This window comes from Centruroides vittatus, unplaced genomic scaffold (assembly GCF_030686945.1).
Source record: "Centruroides vittatus isolate TY-2023 unplaced genomic scaffold, ASM3068694v2 scaffold_1152, whole genome shotgun sequence".
In the NCBI taxonomy this organism is placed as follows: Eukaryota; Metazoa; Arthropoda; class Arachnida; order Scorpiones; family Buthidae; genus Centruroides; species Centruroides vittatus.
In genome coordinates this window covers 358,896-385,616 of record NW_027122670.1, presented here as the reverse complement: position 1 = coordinate 385,616, position 26,721 = coordinate 358,896, and the positions used below count along the sequence as shown (strand labels likewise).

Sequence of the window (26,721 nt, the reverse complement as noted above, 5' to 3'; positions counted from 1 at the left end):
CAAAATGAAGGATAATTTTTAACGTTTTAGTACGATGTATACGGTGATAAGTATTCATGAAAACATTTTATTTCAATTTTGATAGTTAGCAAAGATTTATCGACTTATTATGATGACGAGTTTAAAATACCATATTTAAAAAATTGATTTCTTTCGATCAGACGTCTAAGAATTTAGTCTGAATTTTATTTTAATAAGTCAAAAGTATTGAGCATTTTTAAAACGAAATATCGTATAAAATAGAGATAAATAAAATTATATTAAATTTTATCTATCGCTTCTTTTAATGTATTTAAATATCTATATGTATAGTATTTAAATAATTTACTTTTCTGAATATTTAGAAACGTCTAATTGGGCTGCAGTTTACAAATTGTTGACCTATAGCTTTCCACTGTCGCCCGTCTGGACGTCTGTCCGTCCGTTCTTCCTTAATCTCGAAAACGGAGTTAGATGAAATTCGAGATTAAAAATTGCAGCCCTGCATTGTGAGCGTATTTCTTCTATTTTAAAAAACTCAATTGATTATGTTAGAGTATGAAGAATACTTCTTTATCATAAAATAAGCAAATTTTATTTATTACATCAATTTAACTTTATTTTATTTTATTAAAAATAAAATAAGAATGAACTTTGTTATATTCATTCATAAAATTAAAATATATAGATACTATTTGGTAAGTAAGGATAATATCAATAGTCAATAATGAATAACACTGGAAATTTTTATGGATAAAGTTTGATAAAAAAATATTTTTCTCTTTATATCCAGTTATATTGTTATTGCTTTTCAATACAGATCGAGAGAAAACGTTAAGCTATAAAAATCTTCTAACCGTTTGAACAAGTGTTTGTTCCGACTTCATTGATATTCTCATCTTTTATCTTGTTCTTTCATTGCTCTTAGAGGATTATAACATAAAACTGCTTTTGATCATCTGTACTCGTGTTTTTTTCGTTTTTAATTCTTTTTGATCTGTAAACACTACGAGGGCCTTTTTTCCATACTCATCGTGGATTCGGCTAGGCCCACAATGGGGGGGGGTGAGGGAAGGGCCCGATATATCCGGGACAGATCACTTATGAAACGTAAAACTACAATGGTGCAAAGTTGTTCGGCCGAACCAGGATCCGATGCCATCAGGAGCCCGAACTTTGTACAGCAAAAAGCTACGATTCATCAAAACAACCGTTTTGATTACGGTCGGGTGATTCTTTTCCTCAGTCAAAAGCTAGAAGCCTTTTTCTTTTTGGAGAATTCAAGTGTCATTCTCTGTGGCTGGGTGGGGTTTCGAACCAGGGCCCGAAGCAAAGCAGTTCTGCTCTGCCACGAAATATTCCTGAGATTGCTAGCCCGAATTTAATCCCGGCTCCCTCAAAACGGTGAGTTTAAGCCTTTAACCACCTCGGCCATACCATCATCGATCATCTCTGTACTTCAAACGTTCTCAATATATTAATTCTCATTCGGAATCTTAAATCTGTACATCATTTCACTAATCTTGAAAATTTGGAATTATTTTATAATTTTATGAAATATACATATAATTAACAAATTATTTTATCGTTTTTAAATATATTATTTTAAAAATATAAAATTTTATTGAAGTAAATGATATTTAAAATATGAGTGGCGCCATCTGGAAACCATAGAAAGAAGCAACATTTTACATTTTAAATTTAAAAAAAAATGGATTTTCTGTCTTAAATTATTACATTGACGGCTTTAAAAATTAAATTATAATTTTTCCTATTTATATTAATATAACAATATTTTTTTTCTTTTCGCTTTTATAGGGCCGGAAGCTTATCTGCAAACAAGATGAGAAAAAAGACATGACTGGTCAGGGGCAACATTGTCTTCAATTACTTCGTATATTAATAATATTTTAAAATATTAAAAATATTAAAGTGAAATATAATAGTTTATTATTGGAAGAAAACTTTGGAAGCACGTAATTTGTAAATTTATAAATAAGAATGTAAAATTGTATTACATATTACAGGCAAAAATTATTTAAAATATGTTTGGAAAGTAATTTTTAAGAAGTATGAAACTGATATTTTTAAACAGTAATATTATTTTTCACCAATTGTAATGGAAGATACAAAAACAGAAACTCGTCCATGCGAGAAATCTGAAGATTCTCAGCAATCCGTTACTCAAGATTCTCCAGACATTTCTTTAAAAGATTACGAAGAAAAAATCTTAAAAGAGTTAGAATACGAAAGAAGACGAATCATACAAAATCAAGTAGTAAGAAGGAAAAAGAATTTTCGTTGGCCTTTCCATTTTAATCAGAATCAAAAAGAATCTTCATCGTCCATTTCGCTGGTCGGGGTCTTCAAGAATCTAAGACATAAACAGAAAAAACAATCCTCGTCAGAAGTTAAACAGAAAAAGTTAAATTTTATCGACTCTAAGGAAGAAAATGCAGAAATTATATCCAATGGTGAGAATTTTTCAATCCATACTTTATAATTTTGAAATAAAATATCGTTAACTGATACGTGTACTTGTACGGTTGAAATATGTCCTAAATGTATTTAAAAACAATATTAAATCTAAAAAAAAAGTTTGATTTAATTGAAGCAGACTTGCTCGAATAGAAGTTGAAGCCAAGAATTCATTTCTTTTTACGGGATCTGAATTAAATTTTTGCCGCTTTCTGCGAATGACAAGATAATTACACTTACTTTACATTGTTATCTTTTTGATGTTAGTTTTGATATTTTGATTGCTCGTATTAAATATTTTTACAGTTTAAAAAAAAATCTAAAAATGTTTTAATATGATTAAAGTTAAAATGAAATATTCTTTATATTCCTTTTTTTTAATTTTCATTATTAATCATTCCGTAATAATGTCGTTCTTACACAATCTTTTACGAGAATACTCCATTATGATAGTACTGTTTAAGCTCTGTTTCGAGAAATGGCCGGATGATCGAGACGATTAAAACGTCAGCCTAACGATCTGGGAGAGTAACCTAAAAAATTTTTCGGTAAGCCTGTTCTGGTGGCTTTTTCCTCTAGTCAAACCCACGATAAGTATAATTAAACGGGCCTTCTTAGTGTCTATAGATTGGAGAGAGCGAAAGAGCTTTCAACATTTATTTTGCTTTCTATTTGTATCGATCGCTTTATTTGAATCTGGTGAGGTTAAAAAATAAATGTTTTAATGATAGGTATTTCAGCTTTTTCCTTTTTCCTATTTGGCATAAATCCTGGAAACTACAATATAATGAATATAAATTACTTTTGATTTTATAATCTGATACAATCATACAATTCTAACAGATAAATTAACACCAGTGTAAATTTCTCGCTGTCTTCAATTGAATTCGGAGGCAAAGAATAGGCAAAATAACAAAGAAATATACATCTATATAATGGCTGCGATAAACGTTAGTTTTTAATGGCCGTTTTAAAACTCGTTCGTAACAGCAAATTTAAAGAAATAGAATTTTCGTAGGTGGCGAACATTATTGATAAACATTCAATGCAGGCAGAATGACCTAATCTAGGTGCTATTACCTCTTTCTGTCCTAATAAAGATAACTGGAAATGCAGTTGTGTTAATTTGTCTGGAAACGTAGCGTAATTGTCAACGCGTATGCACGGTAAGCGGGAGTTGGGGTTCGATTTCCGCATCGATCTTTTCTCCCAGAATATTCTAAATTAATTTATTTATTTCTAATTGGGTAAATTCAATAAAATATTGCGGTTGTTTAGTATAGTTACGCTACTTATTTTCCTTAAATACTTCGTTATAAAATATGTACAAAATAGAAAAAAATGTACAAAAATACACACCATACCCAGAAAAGAAAGAAAAAATTAAGAATTGTTTGTTGTAAATTAAACAAATGACTATTTATAAATTATATTTTTTAAATAACCAACTTAATACATTATTAATGATCCATAAAAACGTTGATTGAAATGTTTTTTATTAACTTTATATTGACGTTTCATCCTAATTATTAATGGAATATTTTATGCATTTAAAAATATCAAACATTTTGTATAATATTTATAATTTATTTTATTTTAATGATTAATTATGACCTACATTCTTAGAATTAAGTAACGTATTTATCTGTTTAAATTATTTCTTCATAATGCTCCGAAGAAAATTAACTAAATAATAAATGTTTCGTTTTTTATAATTATTAATAAAGAATATTTAAAAATATAAAATACATTTTTATAATTATCAGATATTAGTTTATAAAACCACTTTTTTAAAAATTTATTTCAAATTTTACTATATTTAATAAACAAGGACACTTTATTTATATATAAGGACACTTTATTTTTTCATATTTAAGTAAAGAAAACTTTAATTTTATACTCTAAAATGAGCGCTTGTTAGCGATTTAAAACGATATTTAACGAACATAATTGTATATAGGCCTATAATTTACTTTTTAAATAGAAAATAGTATAAAATTAACAATTATTTTACTAAAATCGACAGAAATTAGTCAAAACAGATGGCTACAAGTGTTAATCTATTCCTGTATGGGATCAGGAACCGAACTCTGTTCGTATCCCCACAGTTTATCATGGGCAGTGCTTTGTCGTGACATCGTTCTATATCATTCACCCATGTTAACCCCATTGCGGGCTAGGATCACCCGTAATGAGCATAACTGTAGTCTACGACACAACCTACAACCGGCTGGTGATTCGCGTTATCCCATTGAATCCATCAATAAAAATTATGCTATTAAAATGTTTTTAATGGTTTCTTTATGGGATGTTTAATCTCATAAATTATATCTTAATTTTAATATGACGAGGTATTATAGTACAATGTGATCGTTTATAAAAAAAAAAAAATATGCCATTTATTGTAAAAAATCGATTAGAAATAATCTAAAAATTTAATTTTGAAAATCCTCTGAAGTATATTTTTTCTCTCCATTATCATATTCTCAAGTAATTTGTACAATTGAATAAAATTTGAAAAAAAGATAACAATGAGGTTATTTTATGTTTTTTTAAAAGAATTTCTCATTTGTTTTATTGTCATTAAACAAAACAGAACTATTATGTTATTACTAATACATTAACTTATACTTAAACTAGGTCTATTATATTTTTTTATTAAATTTTCTGTTTTTTAAATCAGTTGATATTTAACTACTTACAAAAATAATTTTAAACTTTAATTTATATTTTATTTCATTAAAAACTATATGAGTTTATACACTCAGAAACACACATACACTCGTATGTAAGTGTGTTTGTGTTTATGTATTGTATATGTATTTACGTATATAAATTGTATTTTCTTGTCAATTATTAGGCAATTGGTACAAATCTATAAATATGTTTTCTCTTATCTTTCGATATATATTATACTTGTATCGATTATTGTAAATCTACGAGACAGATGTTATCTTCTATTTTCCAAATCATACATTGAATGTTAAATTAATTGATATTCACGGATCGTTTCACATAAAATTCTTCTTCTTTCGTTCTTCGAATGAATAAGAACTCTTCATTTGATTTCTTTTTAGTTTGCATTCCAAAATTAGCATATTATAAGTATAGGATGAATATATTTCATACTCCGTTAATTTATAATGTTTAACATAGCCGAAAGCTAAGTTAACGGTGGAAATAATGTAGGAAATTTTCATTAAATATCACGACATTCTGATTTAGTCATTAATTTTTTTTTTGAGGAAACAGGAAGTTCTGGTCGGCGATCGAATGTATTTTGCAACGGTATCGAAAAATTTAGTGAAATATAACCTATAAAATTGTATAGACTTCTCCTGTAGCGACTGTCTTTGACAAAGACATTCCTTTGCCAATTGAGCGTGTGTGTTATCTGTGAAATCAAGCATTGCTCAGACTTGTGTGGTGAAGTCGAATCAAATATATTTCATCTAATGATATATAAGTTATATGTAAGATTTTGCCTATTTGTTTTGTCATATCTTGATGTCTTATTAGATATCTTCTCCGTATCGAATGAATTGTTAATCTATATCTTGTTCCTAATAGTCTATATTTTATTAGACAGAAACAATAGGGAAATTTTATTTAATAGTAATAAAATGTTACTAAATAGAATACAGTAGCAGTTACTTTGATTTCTTTTTTTTACACTCTGTAATTACATTATCCTTTAAATTTTGACTTGGGGGGATACTTTAAAAAAATTTTCTCAAAATAAACCAAAAACCTTAGTTTTAAGTTGTGTTCGTTGATGCATGGAAGATATCTTCCAACTACTGTCATAAATTTTTCGCAAATAACCCATATTTTTTGATACGACCTCGAAACCAATGGCAGATAGAAAAATACAAGAGCTATGTTAATTTTCTCTCGTTTTTTAAAACTATTCACTCAATTTGTTAAACAATCTAACGCTAGCCAAACACATGAGCATTTCACTTTATCAGTTTAATATAAAAATTCGTATATTACTGTTAGAAAAAAATATATGAATGATTTAATAATAAAGTGACTAAGAGAAGTATTTTTTTACAGAATTTATATATCTATTTCTTCACTCCTTAGCTTTTTTATGTCATAATACTTAAAGTATGTTGAAAACACGTATAAAAAATAAAATAAAATAAAAAAATTCATCCATCAAACAATATTTTAAAGTCTAATTCGGTAAAATTTAGCTAAAAGATTTAGGAAATTCTAGAAAGTCATTCGAGAATCATTAATCAAAATGTCCCATTCGGGAAATATGTCTTCCCTCCATTCTTCGGAGGGGTCGTGTTTTCGTTGTGACAAATTAAATTTTTATTCAACAACCGCTGTTCCTAGAGAATTCAATTGGCTAAAAGTTCATTATTCAATTAGTATAAAAACTATTCTAATCATTACAAGAGCTAAATTTATGTCTTTTGATAGTTACTGGAACAGATTGATAAATTAAATGTTATTGTATCGTGTGTTACATATTGATAAATCCTACCTACCAATAGCGGGTCATTGTACTATCTCATAAAGATAATAATTAATTCTTTACGAAGTTTTAAATAAAGTTATGGTAACAGTAATGCGAATTCTTAATTAATGCACTGTTAACGAACAGCTTATTGTTTCTAGTGAATGAATAACTGACCTGGATGTTTTCTCTATAGTTCATTTGGCAGGAAAAAAATTTTGTTATTATGATAGCATAAGTTCGGTTACGCTGCTTGAAAGAATATTTTTTGAGGAAATTAATACGAGGAAATCTCCGAATATTCTGGTTCCGTTCCGTGCTCGGAATTCCAGACAAATTTATTCATTATTTTTGTATTTTTCTTCCATTTCTGTCTTATTAATTAAAGATTTCTAGGTAATGTCTCTTCCTATAGTGTAAAGCTTATAACGTTACTCTAACCTGCATTAATTTCTAAATTCTTATAGTGTTTTATTATTATTATTATTCTTATAAAACTTGTCTGACTACTGCATAATCTATTATCGGTTCTCACAATAAATTTTCTAAGGCCTTTCCTGTCATCTTATCATTTAATTACGAATCCATCCTGCAGCTTGTCACTTTATGGTTAGAAAGAATTTAAATTTCTGACAGGTTATAATTACTAATTGATATACTTGACGGATAATCACGAAATTAAAGTCTTTTCAATAGATCTATTTGTGAATTTTTTATAAATAAAAATATTTAATTCGTTACAAAATGATTTTAATTACCTACGTTTATTTTTATTTTAAGCAAATGTGGAAGTTTAACACGGTTTTTATTTTTATTTAATTGTCATCTGGTATGCCTGCACATCAATTAATTGGCAAAAAGAAATGGGAAAATGCTTAATTAAAATATTAAAAAAGGAAGGTTAAATTCTTAAAAATTTGAATTCAATTATTAATTTGTAGTCAGCGAACTCCAGGGAATCCTCCAGAAATTCATCATTTCTTTCCACCAGTGTTTATATTTCAACTAATTTAATTGCTATCAAAATAAAATATATGTAAAGCAGCTACAGATTTACTAGTGTGTGTATGAACTAAGCTGAAGCTATAATACAAATAAAATATAAAAAATATATTTGAAATTTGATCCCTCTTGAGAAAATAACCCTTTGATCCTATGGTATCTTCCATTATCTTTTTGCGTGTGTTTGTTTCAAAAGAGGTCCAACAAATTGAGAAAGTTAGAAATTGCTGATATAAATGACGTTCAAACGCTTGCTCGTCTATCCTTATTAAAAAAGATAATTATAATTACTTTAATGTATTTATCAAAAATTCCTATTCGAAGAGCATAAATTCTCTTTCTTTTTCTTAACTTATGTGATAAAGTACATTCAACGCTCCATCGCTTCAATAAATTAACGATAAAAGCCTTATCACTATATATTTGCAGTGCGTACTGTACCTTAAAGCATTACAATGTAAAAAAATAAATAGGACTGACGAATTAAAATCGAATTTTTGAGAAATTTTAACGTCTAAAAGGAGTATAAATTTATTTTTGAAATAAATTTTTCCTCGATTTATTTAGTTTCAGCCGTTTGTTTCCTTTAAACAGAACATTTGCTATAGTAAATTCATATATAACCGGAGAAAATCGTTTATTTTTAATTAAGAATATTTATAAAAATATAGAGGAAGTTATTCACCTGTAAACAATTTTTACAAGTTTAATTTTCTGTGTAATTATTATGCACGGTGGGAAATCTTATCGAAGGGAGGAGGGTGGGAAATCGAATAAAATCGTTAATATTCTTGTAGTATTACGTAAATTACAAAAGAAAAACATTAATTAACTCGGTAGAGAAATAGTATTTGCAACCAGATGGTGCAGTTGAGGCAAAATAGGGCAGTCTAGTCCAACCAATCTTGTAACAAAGCAACATGACACGTTCATATTTACACCTGGCTGACCGGTTGACAGGTAGATCTCAAAGTAGTCCCGCAGACAACGAGACGGAGCACTGCTGTAGGAACCATTCTTCCAGACCGACACCGTCACGATAGTGGGGTAAGTCTTTCTTCTTAATTATAAATACCACTAGGAGATGCTACACTCTATATAAGTTACGAGTTTATAGCTCGAAATAAAGAATTAAAGTCGTTTTACGTACGGTTATAACAGTTTTTTTACGCATCGATGATTACTGTTAGTTACATCCGAATGAAATTAATTTATATACAGTATATAACAGCCGCTTTAAAGTAAATTTAAACTCTAGTATAATGTTTTAAGGCTTATACGTGTAGGAACGTACCGAACGTTCTGTGCGCTTGTGATTAATTATAACTTAATTAAAGTTAGGTAGAAAACTCAATTATTGGACTGGGGAGTGTGGGAATTGTTTATATTATTTTTAATTTAGTATATTGTTAAGGAAAAGATAAGTTAGTTGGACGTACTGTACTTTATTCCTGTCTTGTTTCTCTCCAGAACTGGTTGGTGTACTTGTCTCTGTTGTAGGTTGGTGTAGAGGTCCTGCCAGGTGGGAGCAGAGAATATGCTACATAAGACATTGTTCTTTATATTATATAAACGTATACTTCCATATGTGAATTTTATAATAAAATATTCGTTAATTAAAGGCTAGATAATTCTGAGAAGTGGCAGACGGTTTCTTCAGGGTTATTAAAAAAATGAAATCAAATTGAGCGTGGAAATGAGTTGTCCGCTAGAATATAAAGGAATTTTTTTTATAATTATCAATTCAATGGAGATAAATGAATATTTTATCTCCATTCGTGCTCCATTATTTTGTTCTAACATATATATCTAAAGAGAATTTTAACATATAAATTTATTTTATTATTGTAATTATCACTGCTTTATATATTTTAATTTCGACGATAAATCTTTTTAAAGTAAATTTATATTTTATTATCATTAACGAGAGACAAAGTCCAGGCAGTGATAACTGTACTTTTAATTTCTTACCTAATATTATATTCATTCTAGTTCTACATGAAAGCAAGAATTTACAAAATTTTGAACTTGATCATATTATAAATTGGGTCAGAAGTTATAAACATCCCACCCAAAAAACAAGTTTTTAAAATATGATGTAACATGCTTTAAATTTTACTATTCATGTTGACAATGTAGAAATTGTATAATCAATTGTTAAGAATCACAAATACCAGAAATTTCAGTAAAATCGTTGATTAAAATTACATTTTTAAATTTAATTATTCAATTTCTTGGAATTTCCTCACATACTTCAAATGGGATTTTAACCTGAACTGATTTAAAAATGATCTACTTATGTACAGTGCCTCATGAATATTAAAGTGCTCTTAGAACATATTGTGTTAAAGGGGGTATTTATCGATGACAATGAGTTAGAAGAACGGGATATTATTAAATTATATTGTATTCCTATTTCTAAAATAGACTCGCAATGACTAAGTCAGACTGAAACTATTTGTTTTGCTGACACATCCTGAATGCAATCTGAATGAATTTTATTAAGGATATGACGCTCTTTAAAGTGTTATAAGTATTTATTAGATTATAATGATATAGCAGAATAGCTTTTAAGGATAGGGCCTTACATATAATCTAAACAAACTACAAGTTTAGGGCCTATACAGTTTAAGGGCTTCCGGGCCTGACATTTACAGCTTAGAGCCTTTCAAATTTACTATTTTATTATTTGATGGAAGGAAAAAGCTTATATATTATAGCTTAGGGCCACAACAAATCGAAATTCTATCCTGTTTAAAGATATCGTCCGTTAGAATTGTTGGCATTTATCAATAATAAGATTATAAAAAGCAAAAAATGCGACATTTTAAACCTTTAAGGTCATATTTTCATTTTTTCAAAAGCATAACAATGTGCAACTTTAAAAACTAGTATATAAGAAATATTCTGTTAATGCAATGTAATATTCTTTATCTCAGATTTAAAGATTCTTATTTAAAAACTCGAAATAATATAAAATTGCATATAAAGTTTCAAGTACATTAGTACTGTGTTACATCTCTGGAGACAGTTACTATCAAGTAGGTATCTAATCTTCTTTTATATTTTAGCAGAGAATTATTTACTGCTGTATACAAAATTGAAAATTTTTATCATTTACAGTTTATATAAGAGAATATTTCCTATAAAACTCTTAAATTATACTCAACAAACCAAGCATAAAATATTTAATGTGACAATTTCCCGAGATTCGGAAATACAGATAATGTCAAAATGGTGTAATCTCTCGTAGCGCAGCATCATCCATAAAGTACCGAATGGAATTTTTTTCTTTTTATAGCAAAATTTAGTGCGAAAAGTTACGATTTATATCCTAGATACTACAATAGAAATAAATTAAAATAGAATTATTAAATATTTTCGTTTCCAATTGCCCATGTTCTTCATGTATGACGGGGATTAAATTTTATATTTTTATTTATATTTTTGTAGGTGCAGTAGCCCGCTCCATTTTTATGTCTTATAGTACGGTAGTTTCATTTATTACGGTATTTGTTAAGTATTTTAAAAAATATTTTAAGTAGCACATTCATTCACATCCGGTGTCCAACGAAGATTTTTATTATTTCATTCATTAGTGCGGTTTAATCATGCATTACCATAATTAAGGCTTTACTAAAAGATTTTCCTAATAAAAATAATAATACAGTAATTAAGTAACTGCTTCCTGAATTGATACGTCTCGATCCTTGTAAAAATATACAAGATTTATTATGTACCTTTCACTCAGAAATTCTCTTAACTTTTTCTATTGTTTGTAAGATAACAAAGAATTTTTTTCGTATAACATTACAAGAGCCCGTGTAACCTCTGAACTCTCAACCTGCATTCCGGATGCCAGAAAAGAAAGAAGGGCATGAGGCACCGGAAATGACGTCACGTCCGAAGAAAGAAAATATTTTACTTAAAGGCAATATTATTCAACTAGTTATGACATTCTAAAAATAGAATCATCCATAATCTGGATACAGAACAAAAGGCCGTTGTTTCTGCTTGTCAATTTGAATGGCGGATGTTTGAATTTTGGTTAAAAAAAATTATAAATAAATAAATAAATAAGTCGATTAATCCGAGATAATATTATTATATGCATTTACAATAGAATAATAATAATAATAATAATGCTATTTTTAATATCCATGATTTTAATTGTTAAATATTAATAGATCTTTTTTTTAATATTATTTTTTTGTTATTGTAAATATCGAGCGTAATATAAAAAAACGATAAATATCAGGAAAAAAAAAGCTATTAAAATTATAAATAGAAATATTTTAACGAGCCGCATGCATATTCCGCTTTAGGGGTGTTATGGTCTGGTATATGTAATTCGTTCCCAGAAACATCGAAACAAGTCGGCAGAATACGAAAGAAGAAGAAAAAAAATTCATTGAGATGCTTTACAACCGCATGCATTGAAAACGAGCATTCTAATCTAGTTAAAGACAGACACAACTGTTCACACGTCCATCAATCCAAATCACGGACTACAAAAAGAGCACGTATGATAGACGATCAGATGTCGGAAATGGCCTTAGGTTGTTGTCGTCTAGTAAACCGCAAGATATATTTACCAGCCAAACTAGCATGCTGTGTGCAAGGCGAAAAAATCCGCTTTAGTTTATTCACCTTTTCCGATAAAGCTTTCCGCAAAGAGGTGACTTCTAAAGGCACGCTGTTCCATCTTTCTGTTCCGCATGATAGCATCATCATCTTTTATTCTCGGATCACCGTTCGATACTGGAATTACAACGAGTGGCATTAACGATTTCGCTTCCTTAAATCGGCAATTCGATCGATACAACGTTTGATTAATGTTATTCAAAGTCCAATATAAATTGTCCTTTCGTAGAAGGTAATATATAATCCATTTAATTCTACATTTCTTATTTAATTGATTATCCATCAAGTTTTCCGGTTGGATGAGGGAAGATCGGTTTTATTTTATTTTAATTTTTTAAAAATAATTTAAAGTAACAAAATTTAATTTGATTTCTATGAATAAAATTCACTGTTTCTACTTTCTGTATATAAAAATACTTGATGCTGATGCGCTTACATTTATGTAAAAAGTATTTTAATTGAGTGAGATGATTAATGGGCATTTTATGGTGAAGGCACAAAAGAAAAGTATTAAATTGAGCTTGAAATCCATTAATTTAAACTTTGGTTTTAATTATTCATATAATAGTCTATAAAGCTGTGAATATCAATGTAACAAAAGAAAAAGGTTAAAAATTTCTTCCTACATTCAAATTTCTACAATAAATTAACTTCTTATACCTCATTGTTTCAGCAGTCGATAATATTTTCTATAAAAGAGATATAGGGAATTAATAAATATACACATGCAAGGGATATTAATATGCTATAAATCATTATTATTTAGTGCAAATAACGGCCCAAAACAATCGGAGGCCGGACAAAACAACTTCTCTCGTACGAAGTTTTCGTCATTTCACCTCAAACTTCATAAAAAAAAGAACAAAAGAACATTAGTTATACGAACATTGAGAACTTTTTCTAATATCACGAACATGAAATATTCTAGAATAATATTCTATCCAGTTTCAATAGAACATTAACCAGTTAATTAACAGTCTCACTTCGTGTACATTTATATCATTAAATATTTAAAAAAAAAAAAAACACTTTCAGATTTAATATATAATCACTCATTCGGAAATTTCTATTTAAATAACGTATTGAACCTGCATAAATATATAAAAACAGTAATTCAACCTATATTTATTTATAACAAAACGAGAAATTAAAAAATATTCTTTAACGATTTTTTAAAAAAAATTCTAATTTAGTCCCAAAAGTCGGAACTTTTTTCAAAAAAAAAGTGAATATATTTCAATAAAATAACCATCTAAAACTAATTTAGAGTGTCAGATTTTCGGTTTGTAAGGTTAAAAAAATCCATTTATCAACGAAAAATTCTATTAATGTACATTTTTTCCCCTCTCTTCGCTATAACAGAAGACCTTTTATATAAAAGATTTTTCTCCTTTCCTTTCCTAAGTTCCAAGGAGGACATTGCCATTGGAATTTCCTTGGCTTTTCTCGAATTAACCTTTAACATACCTCTTTATCGTGCTTGTTTACCTGAGAATTCAAAAAAGAAACTACCTCCGTAGCTAAAAATTTAATTTAAACGCACGTAATTATTGTAAATTAATAAATTTATTAAAACATACCATACAATTATTATTATTATTATTTAAATACTTGATAATTATAGTTAAGTTCCTGCGGGTCACCTTACAAACTTTAAACACAATTTTCTCTGCAGCCAGTGAATATAATTAAATGAAACTTTTACGATATATTAAGCTTAAATATTTGAATGTATCGGTGAAATTTCTTTAAATTATATTCACGGGTTACAGAGAAAACCGTGTTTAAAGTCGGTACCGTAGACACGTTTTGGAACACCGAATTTACAAAAGGGAAAATTTGTAATATCTAGTTTTGTATTTATAGTTATTACTTAATATAGAAATTATTGTATATTCTGGAACAAAAACTTACTGAGATCTGATCTTTGTATTGATATAGAACAGAAAAAAAAAAAAAAAAAAAGAGAAAGAACTGCTTGTGTTTTCAGCTTCCTGCTTGCTTCGAATTGATTTCATTGAATAGAAAAATACAATATATTGTCAGGGAATTAAAGACGTATCCAGAAATATCTTTAGTATATAGAAAAAATTCAATTCTTTTTATGCATTTGATTTTAAACATAGTAATAAAATTTATATACAAATTATATGCATTGAACTTGCTACAGAAGCTGAAATGTTACCTGATGAATATTTATTTATAACGTTTATAAATAAACAATAGCAGATATTATAAGCAATGAATAATTTTATTATTATTTTTTTATGGTTAAGGACATGAAATAATTAGGATTTTTTTTCTTATTACCGATATTATTATTATTAATTTTGAGTGTAGTTTTCTTTCTCCTCAACAGATGACACTACTGAGAATGTTACTTTACTGGTGAAGCATTTTTTAATATTTTATTTGCATTTTAAAAATGTATTCTTTACCTTTAACTTGTCTAATTTATAATAATTATAATATATTTTTAGTAATTTAAAAATTTATTATTAAATTATTGAGGTTCATTGAAATTATAGAGTTGATAAATGACTCCAGATGGCAGCACGATCGAATATGAAAAATTTTAAAAAATTTTAAGAATAATTTTTATACAGTAATTAGTTTCAATCATAAAAGTTCGTTAAATTTTATTTATAATTTGTTTAAAATTATACAATAGCCAAAATATAATTATTTGAAGGTATATATGTTATCTATATTAATGAGTTGTAAATCTTCCCGATATAATGCAAAAGTTCTTATGATTTATAAATGTATAAAAATAGACGTAAAAAAGCAGTTTGTTTGATTTATAGATGTACAAAAATCCTACGAAATTGATAATTCAGGCGTGGAATTAGGGAACTCCATAACTGCTAATTCCTAAATAAAATATTGAATTCCATTTTTCTTATTTTTATTTTTTACAGATCACTAATCAAAACCTTTCTGTCAAATTCTTGTAGGAAAATTCGTAATAAATTCATGCATTCCTACAGTATTCAATGCATTTAAAATTACACAAAAGTCAGTCTATATACCTATAGAATATTTAAGAAAAAGTAAAAGAAAAGATGTTTATTTGTAAATATAACTATTATGCACTCAGTTAATACCATTCATATAATAAGGTTAATGCATTAATGCATAGGCATAAGTGACTATAACCGGAGACATCGTCTTCTTAAGGACCTCATTTCACTGCTCATACTAACATTTTGATCCGTATCCGTATAGAAAATTGGACCGGACACCTCAAACATGCTTAAAACGTAACACTAATCGTATATATAGCGAATACAATGAATACTGTATAGTGAATACAGTACAGTGTAGAATTATAATGTAGAATCTCCATATCTAATGTTGTAAATTTCAGTGTTAATGCTATAAAAAATTGAAAAAGATTCTATCCTGATTCGAAGTTCTATCGCTTACAAGTTAGGAATATTCTTCATTGAAGGATAACAAATGCTTTTGTAAATAGTTCATTACATCCATGGAGAAAATTGGATTGGATTGATGGAGTAAGCCAGCATAACAGCCAAGAGGGTGCTTTTCGGGTGGACTTTCTATGGTAAACTAGTCGCGATTTAGGTTGTTAGACACGTGAGAAAACCCAACCGAAAACTCCCGTTGGTTGGGCTCGTACTGGCAATCAACTACCATTGTTCGGGTGTTTTTTCCATTCAGCCAAGTTATCGTACTATGGATATGGAAATAGATTTATTGTATGCCAATTACTAGAAAATACATTTTTATAGCGCTTCTTTACTGTTTATTTTTATACGCGCTGAAACTGATATTTATTGAAAATGGTTAAGAAGGACAATGCGATGGTGTTTGGTACTAATCTTTAGAAAACGCTTTACAAGTAATGGATTACTCGCTAGTTTTGCATAGGAATAATGCGAAGGGTTTCATATCTCATTATAAGCAAAATATTTAATAACCATAATTACTGAAAATGAAATAATTATGACGAATTTCATTCTTTGACTAAGATACATTTTGTCTGTATGAAGGTATATATGAATATAGAATACAAATATAGAAATAAATCGCGGAAAATAAAGTATTCTTCTCTTACGAAATGTGAACAACAAGAGAAAAAAAATAAATAAAATAGTTATTAAGAAGCAGATAAAATTATATTAAAGACATCTTGTTTTCGGAAGTGGAATGTCTTCTCGAGATGTTCGAGGAATGCGTAATATCGACGTCAATAACACGATTCTAAACGTAATAAAAAGAAATTTTGACAAGCGCAGACATTGAAGAATGTTTTATTAAGACGTCCAAGCTGGAATCAAACTAAAATTTCAATTTTTGACAACTTATCTGCTTCGGTTAGGGCGAGGCATACGCCTGCTCGAAAAGGAATACACGTTAACATTCCTTTTTAGTTTTGCATAGTTTTATCTCTCGATTGATCTGTCAGAATATAAATCATGACTAAATTTTTACATTTGAAACATGGCTTAACAATTTTTTTCGCTTGTGTATTGCGCTAGAACTTGTTTTCTTCACGTTTACAGTCTACATTAACATTGATACTATTATCAAATTTATTTTAAGAAATTATCTTAAACAATAATATTAATTAAAGTTAATTATGTATAGACACGGTCATTATTTCATGATATAATTATTAAGCATTCCAATTCAATTGTTAAGTTTTTTAACGAAGACTTATGAACAATTAAGTTACCAATCCAACAGACCTCAATACCGTTGTGACCATTTATCATGTTACAGGAAAGAGGATGTATTTGACTGCTCTTTAGTTATGCTAAATGCCATTCAAATGCATCATTTTTTCCCATAACCTCGTGATTAATTACCATATTGATTCTATGTTTAAGCTGAAATATGTCATTGATGCATTTCACATTCCCGTAACTTCTATTATAAATAGGTTATAAGTATAAAACTGCCTACTTGCATGGTTTTTCTATCAGACATTTTATCCTTGAGCATCTTTCAAGGTAATTTTAGCTTATAACGCGAATATCATTTATTATATAAATATTTTATAACGTCTATTTTTATAATCAGATGCTAAGCTTATAGATTAAGCTGATATTAAGTTATTTTCTAAGGCTTTAATCGCTATATTTTAACTGAATTACAAATTATTTACATTGAAATCATTGAATTATAGATAAAGCAAGACGTAAAACTAGATATAATTGGTGAAAAATTTACCTGTATGTTCCTCAATTTATAATCTCCTGGACCCTATATAGTAGGATATAAATTATTTTCAGGCTAATATGAGTAATCCTTATGCGGAAGAGAGAGAATATTGAAATAAATGTGGATACTTCAGACGTAATTAAGGTGATAAACTGCGCCATGGTGTTAAGTATATCGTGATATTCGTGGGAATCGGTGAAGCAAATTAATGGATGGCGTTTGCAATGCACAAGAGGCTGACCTTTCTTTTTATGTGTATTTAAATATTTACCCTCAGATGAACCTTTGAGTTTATCCGACCTTTGAAATAATACTTTGATATTTAGTTTAATTAATCTTAATTTTTTAAAAAGAAAAATCGAATTTTATTAATTGTTAATCTTTGTTCTAAAATCGTTAAAGCATGAAATCTGATTTTTGTGACTGGCACGCTTCGATTGTTCATTGACATCGACTTTTTCGTTTGTTATTCTCATAATATTTTATTTCACTTTCAACAGCGATTTTTAAATGACCATTCTATTAATTAAATCTAGGATTACTACCAATTCCTTGTATATTTTCTATAAATAATATTCAGAAAACAAGGATCCATCCAAGAAAATACGAATCCCAGGAAAATATATATATATATAGGCCCTATGTAAATACATTTTTTCTATCGTATCTTACTTCAAGTTATGTGGAAATATGATTTATAAAGTAAGATTCTCGTGGGAATTATGTTAAATAACACTTCAACAGTGGTTTATTGCGTGAACGTTTTGAATTATTGTGTATTGGTACACTGTACTTGTAAAAGTGAATTCCCAATTACTGGTTTCATAGAAAAGAATCGTGCTCAAAGAATTATAATCGAAAAAAATAATAAAAATAAAAATTGCAATTTTAAAAGAGAATAACATAATAAGTTACAATTTTCATCCTTTAGCTGGGCATGATTCTTCTTTATGAGATCATTCACTTGACAGTACACTTATCACCACTTCCATATACACGATTACTGAATTAATTTTTCAGTAAATCCATTTAATAATAAGTGTTGTGTAAGAGAAACTGTTTAACAATACCGCATTGTTAATTTACTAAGCTCTACTTTATTATTGTTTTTTTTTTTTTTTTTTTTTAATATTTGACAAAGGCAACAATTCGAAATGTATTTCTTACGCTGGATATTATTATTATTTTTTAATATATTTGTAAATGGTATCCAAAGAATTGCCATTTTTTAATCCATTGTTGTATTGTTTGATTCGTTCGCTTGACAATTTCTAACACGCTATACTTACGTTAAAACGACAGTTAAACAAAGACAAAGCGGTATTTCGCCGCCGTTCTGTTTAAACAAAATCACATTTCGTGAATGGAAAAACAGAAAATTTGCTTCATTAAATATATATATAAAGCTCATAAACGGGACCGAATTCAGACATAATCTAAACAGCGTAGGGCCTCACGCCTTCAAATTTATTATCATTTAATGGAGAGGAGGCCCCTTCCCTTCAACTCTGCTAAATAATAACAGATTTAAAAGTGTGGAGCCCTAAGCTGTAGCCCAGAAGCTTAAGGCCTTACGTTTCGAGGCCTCTTATCCTATAGCTTAGGGCCACGAGTCTAAATTCGGTCCCGCACGTAAATATTTAGTAAAACTGAATTAAAATTAAGTTATAGAAGAAGAAAAGTCATTTATTATGTAACTTTTATGAATGAAACTGACAAAATTTTACAGATTAATCATTATAATTTTATATAAAGCACCCAACCGATAACCACTTTCTTAGTAGAAATTATTCATGAAGCATGATCTTTTTAACTTAAGTAATTTGCTGCATATGATTATATATCATTAAAACCATTGCTTACAGGTATAACAATTCTAAATATCCTACAGAATTCTATGACAATTAATAATAATAATAAATGATGTAAAATATGAACGATTTGTAAAGCAAGATAATGAATGGTGAGGTCTTTTTAGTACGTTTTCTTGATCATGAAAAAGAAAATCGATAAAAGAAATTCGAATTTCAAGGTTAAAATAAGGATTTCCTTATTTAATGAATAATTTTCTTTTACTTTCAAGAAAACAATCAGAAATAATGAAAGAAGAAGAAGAAAAAAAAAACTCATTTTATGGATTTTTTTTCCTTGTAGAAAAATCAAAGAGGACAGATTTATACCTTTTTTTTCCTCTCTATTTTATTTTTAATGGATACGCTCTCTAGATCAATCGTTCCGATGACTCTTAATCCCACACCTCTACTAATTTCTATTAAATAAAAAATTATTATAAAATAAAAGAAATTCAAATTTCAAATGGTATAAAATTTATTGAAAAAAAAAATGTTAAAAATCTATTTAAATCTGAACAAAACTAACGAGGTTCTTAATTCTTTCAGTCGTGAATTTTACAAGTTAATTTGCATAAACACTTAAAAAGTTACGCCCATTAAAGCATTAAATATATTAAAAATTCTACAATATTTTCGCATTTTTATTTGCCATCTGTTTGATAAATAAATTGGACTTTCGCAATATTTAAAAATAAAAAAATTATTCTTGAAAAATGATTGTTCTATTCTTTTCCTGCTTATAAGATTATTAATGACGAAACTTTTGTTTCCTTATTTTTATTATATACGAAAAAAGCGGCATAAACTGTAAAATATACTTAATAATTTCGAAATGGCGAGGTTAAAACAATGTTTTGACCCATATTTAAGCTTAGTTTGCGATCTGTATCACAGTGTTTACATCTATACATCATATGTTTTATACAATAAGACATAGATAGGTTAGAGATATCATTTATCTATATTCTATAAACAGAATTCTATAATTAGGATGAAAATACTATACAATATTTACTACGATTTATTGAAAATTAAAGGAATTCTCGTCCTCAAAATTCTCTCTCCATCTTCATCTGCATCCTACTGATCAGAGCAGAGATTCTTAACCTTTATCGCTGTCTTCACTCCTTGAATTTTTAAAATATGCTCTTTCACTACCATGAAAAATCTTGTTTTTTTTTCATTTAAGGTGATAGGGTCGTCTCATTTTTCTTGCAGGTACTTTAGCTTAACTGTAGATACTGCTTAAGCGATAGAGAAAAGGCCCTTCGAGATACTTCTAAAACTGCATTGCCGCAAATTCAAGTAGATATAAAATTAATAGCGGGTTTTAGGAATGTTATAAGGTAAATAACGACGTTTTTAAAAGAAATTTACCATTATAATAAGCTCTTTTCTTTTATGGAATAAAAGAATTGTCTCGCATTCCAAGTTAAGAATCACTCACTGGTCTAGGGCGATCCAGGACCATTTATTTTTATAGAGCATCTCTAAATGTTAAATTTTAAAAACAATTGGAAATGTATTTGGAAGTTCAAAAATTATGAATAAATTCTAAATTATACGGAGTTTTAAAGCATTCTCTACTAACTTTAAGGGTAAATAAGTGAATATAGAGACAAATATTCTCTCTATTTTTATTCAAATGTTAAATTTAGAATAATTATTAATAAATATACACGCAATTTATCTTTAAATATATATATATATAATATATATATATATATATATATATATATATATATTATAACGATATTAATTTAAAGTACGGAGATCCCGCAAGAAAGTGCTTTATTTCTAATCGAAATTTTGAGGAATGGAATTATTATGTTATAATATTTTTAAGGAAGTGATAAGAGTGAATTATGTAATCATTTTGTCTGCGTGTTTACGAATAAACACGATAAAAGTCCTGAAATTTATACCACCCGAAAACAAAGTCCATCGGGGGTTGATGAGATCGATACAATGGCGAATCTCCAGGGAAAATATCCAATTAAACTAGTTAGATTTCTATCCATACCACGTGATAATGTAAAAAAATAGCTGCTAAAACATATATAATTGCTCAATACTCCTCAGTAATCGATGAATCGTAACAAATTAAGTCAACATCTTCCTTTTTTTTTCTATTCAATTCTCTCGAAGTTGGTTTACGATTAAAATTAATCTACTCGTCAGTTACCTTACGTGAATACAATATTAATGGAATTATCAATTAATAAAATGTCAATTTAAAGATTATACATCGTAATATTTTGCGAAATTCAATTTTTGTGAATTTAATTATTAGTAATTTCATGCGAAATCACGAAGAATGTACAGCTGAGGATAGGTAAACTAGCACTGTATGAATCGGGTAATATTTATAAAATTGCAATACTTTCAGTTTTTTTATAATTATTTATAACTTAATTTTAAAAATTCCATATAAAATTAGTCAAGGAATAGCGAATAAATGATAATTTTCTGCATAAGAATAAATGTAAAAGTACTTTTACATTCACGCTTCCTTTGTTTTCCTTGCCTATTTTAATATTTTTAACTTATTAATTTAATAGTTTTACTTAAGAAGTAAATTTTAAATAGAAAATTGACACAATTCTTTATAAGAAAATTAAATGAACATCTTTTGTCAGAGTTTTATTCATTGGTTGAATATGTCTAAATCATTTAATTATAAGGAAATAATTGTTTTATATATAAACAACAGTCGTCCTTCCTTAATTTTTCATTTATGAAGAGAAAGTCATTGAGTATAAAGTGGGTCAAAGCATCAAATGCCAACGTTTTATATTAATTATCGTGACGACAATAAAAAAAGTAAATATAAATAAAAACAAAGAAAGAAAGATCGGGTTCGACTTCGGTATCCGTTAAAATAAAACACCTACTCGCTGTATATAATTGCATTTAAAAAAGTAACTCGCCTTCAACTGCGGATTTTACCTTCGAATAATTATTAGTGTGAGGGTGAAAACTCTGGTGCTTGATACGATAAGGACCCACCCTCCTTGTCTGCTGTGTAGACTAGCTTTAAAGGTTTTACAAAACCTTTATCATCACGATTTTAAAAATTAATTTCCTCTTGAAAATTCAAATTTAGAATTTTTAAATGATTTTTTTTCATACGAAGATGCATTTTTATAGGTTCTACAGCTGCTAGTTTATGACGTGCCATTCGAAAGACACTATAAACGTACTGTACTTAGTCTATATAAGATTATAGTCAAAGCCCTATAAAAGGCCCTTTTCTTCTATTGAGTAAATGCCCTAAACCAGGGATGGGCAACCTTTTTCTATGTAAGGGCCGCATTTTAAGACTTTTGAACTGATGCGGGCCGCATACAAGAGAAAGAGAAAAAAAATGTTGGTAAATCAGAATTATTTATTCATATATAATTATAAATTAGCATAGGTATACTTAATTTAGCTTCTGGAACTGATGTAAACGTAATATATTGGAAATATTTGGTTAAATATTCGTCACTGCTAGTTTTAAATTAGTTTCGATGTGTCTGTTAGCCGGTTTCTTGTTTTAATTTTTACTAAATTCATTGCGGGAAAAACTATTCACATACATAAGTTGTAAAAATAACGTTTGAATTTTTGCTGCATACTTCCTTAAGCTGGGAAATTGATATATTTATTCACATTTTATGCGTCGCGGGCCGCAAAATATATGAATGCGGGCCGCATGAGGCCCGGGGGCCGCAGGTTGCCCATCCCTGCCCTAAACTATATCTTTATAGCTCGAGGCCCTAAGCTCTGCAAGGTCGTCTAGCATGATCATATATTTTTACTATAAATGCTCAATTAATTTAAAAATAAACTTCCTTTAAATCTTATTCCTGGTGTTATTGAAGGAAAAGATCGATCTTTGCTGACTTATGATAAAGGGAAAACATGAAAGTAATCGAAAAAACGTAAATGCATTAAAATACTTTCCTGTAGGCAAATGCCAATTTAGAATTGTATAGAATTTTAATTCGAATTCTGTGCCATTTTCTAATTCGTCCCTTGTATAAAAAGGCCCTTAATGGTCACGATAAGGTACAAGATCGGGATTACTATCCTGATTTACTTACATTGACTCGGTCTAATTTTAAATCGATACTTTGCAGTCGTTATAAGATAGAAATGTTCGGTTCAAACAAGGGACAACGGCCAAACTTTACACAGAACTTTTTATGGGGTCTATTGTTTATTTAGTAGCCGCACATCTCATTTGAATATTGAAAATTATAATTATAATTGGATAATTAATGAAAAATGTTTATTAGAACTAATTAGGAACAAGTTTTTGGAATGAAACTCGATAATATATTGTTTTAAATTAGTTTAAATGAGAAGGCATAACTTATTTTTTCTTCAATAATCTACCTTTAAACGTAGTACGAAGGGACTAAAATATATTTTTATAAATTTTAACGTGCTTTTTACATTTAAAATTTAAATTATTTCCTAAATAAAAATAAATTTTTAAATATTTTAATTTATTTTTTTTAATTATTTAATTAGAAAATAATTTTTAAGAATTTTATTAATTGACAAACACGAACTAATTAAATTGCTAGCATTTATCCAAGCAAACAAATTGGGCTAAAATCAAATTGGGCAATTTAAATATAGGCTAAATCAAGAACAATTAAAATTTCTGGAATTTTTTAAAAATTAAATTACATTATAAATCATTATTATTTTATAAAATATTTAAAATATTATAGAACATTTTATCATTCTTTAGCTTTGATTTATTTATTAAATTAAAGTGGCAATATTTTCTTCTTTAATTTGTTTCTGGTTTATTTAAAGCTTTTATGCTAATACAGAGGGGGGAAAAGCAGCATATTTGATATTTTTCCAGTTTTTAACAATAGTAAATTCAATATTTTTAATGTTAAAAACTTGTTTAGAAACCAGTAATAAATACAAATTTATTAATAATAATATTGACTATATAGGCCAACGTAATAATTATTTATTCTTTAATAAATATTGGAAGCTATTTTTTAAGATTTTAAACCAATTATTTATATCTTTAACTGAAATTTGTTCTAAATAGGCCTAATTGTCTCTTTTACATAGCATCAAATATAGTTTTTACATACTGTATATAAAGATTGTACTAATATTTAATAGAAATATATGTATTAGAGTAATGCTAGAGGATAAAGAATAATAATTTTTTTATTTATATCTGTAGTTGTATAGATTTAGCATATAAATAATACTTTGCAATTATACCATAAATTACATATGATAAGAAATTATTTATATTTTTTCAAATTTTCCTATAAAACTTTATACATTTATATTAAAGTGAAGGAAAATTTATAAAGAAATAATTAAAAGGAAACCATAGATAATTTCAGTATATACAGTAGTAGCAAAGATCATAATAGGAGAGTGAATAGAGATGCCCTTAAGGCTAAGTTAGGAATATTGAAGAGGCGAATTAATTACGAGGAAGACACCAATCGGCAGTGGATAGTTTGTGGATTATCTTTCATCTAGAAGCCATAGATATGGATGGTCTTAAGTTTTCTGGCTTCGGATGCATTCACTACATATCAAGCAGTGCGTGTCGAACTAACGAACTCGGTTTCGCAGTACAGTCAAAGCTGTTGGAAGACATCTTGCTTTTTGTTTAAACGCGTTCGTGCATGAAACATGTTTACTCCTAAGAAATTTAAGAACACTGATACTATTTTAATGCTTATTTATTAATATATCAACATTTCTTTATGATTTGGCAGGGTCGTTTCTAGAATATCGCTCTAGTTGAAGGGGTACGAGTGAGCTGAATAAACTCCTCTGTAGGAATAATGGAATACTTTTTCATATATAATTATTTTCTGAGAATATTTACGGTTAGTTTAGCGTGTATAATTCTTTGTAAGCACGAGTTAATTCACTAGAATTCTATAATCGACTTTATATTATAAAGAAATCTTAAGAACAGATCAATGCAAAGAGATAAGCGCTTAAATTTATATATTGCAAGGTATATTTTGAGTTTTTATCGATATATCTACACATTATTCGTATTATGCAACATGTTTTCTGTAGTGTTATCAAAAATATTCACGTTTCCCTGCGGGATTCTATCGACGGATATATTTTTCAATGACAGAATTGTTGGGTTTCTTCGTTAAAAAAATGACGAAGATAACCTCGATAATACATTGCAGGATCTTACTTCACTATATGTCGTTAGTTTATGTGAAAATAGATAAGAAAGAATAGGCGGAAATTCATCTGAAAGAACAGCCGAATTCACACATCTTGAACATTTAGGATATGTTTTTCTCTGGAACAAAGAATTGTGTGTTTTTTGCATAAAGAAAATAGTTTTGCCATTAAATTGCCGTCTGGTAACACGATAAAAATATCTACACGCTAGAAGCTGATTTTACAAGAATTCTTTTGTTTTTTTCTTTCTTTTAAATTATCACACGTAAAAAAACAACAGTAAAATCCGTAGTGCTAAATATGTGCTTTTAACTCCGAATAAACTCCTGAAAGCTTCTGTTTTGCGTTTTCCTGGTTAAATATTTAAATAAATAAATTCTAATCACAAAGTATTTTGCTATATATTACCTTTTCTAAGCAAGTTACGACCAAATATTACCTTGAGATATTTTAAGATACGAGCGACTAAGGTCTATATTATGCTATCAGATTACAAAAAAACTAATCTTTAATTAAGCAAAGCAGAAGGATAAATTGAATTTTTCTTGTAGAGAACACTTATTATAGATTATATGTAGGCTATATGTTTATATAATAGCAATAAATACGCACCGAAATAGATAATATGGAGTAGAATTGCTGGATCACAGATTAGTGATGCTTCCTCGCTCTGCTAGATTAATTATTAAACCGATAAAATTTTAAAATTCAAATTTTCATGTGATTAAAAACTGTAAATATCTCATTTCCGGTGTTGGAGAAAAATATTTGGATTCGCACGAGATAACAAAATTTTTTCCTTTTTATTTTTTTATGGCTGACGACGCGTTGAAAGTCACGCTTAAGGTTAGCCATGAAAAATACTCCAAAGGAAAAAAAAGAATCTCGAGAGATTCTCTAAGAAGA

At 28.1% G+C, this 26,721-nt stretch overlaps 1 protein-coding gene across 2 annotated transcripts in view; it reads left to right on the top strand.

Annotated features, from left to right (window-relative positions):
- Positions 1–2,065: 2,065 nt before the first annotated feature.
- The window catches only part of LOC136986570 (enolase-phosphatase E1-like), a 42,491-nt gene continuing 17,835 nt past the window's right edge, over positions 2,066–26,721 (top strand). Inside the window, exon 1 of one of the 2 annotated variants that reach the window (XM_067284144.1) lies at positions 2,066–2,453. In XM_067284144.1, the coding sequence (XP_067140245.1) occupies positions 2,099–2,453 (355 nt within the window). In that variant the 5' untranslated portion in view covers positions 2,066–2,098. Of the gene's footprint in view, positions 2,454–8,825; positions 8,981–26,721 lie in introns of those variants that run through there. The other variant, XM_067284148.1, reaches the window with a different exon arrangement.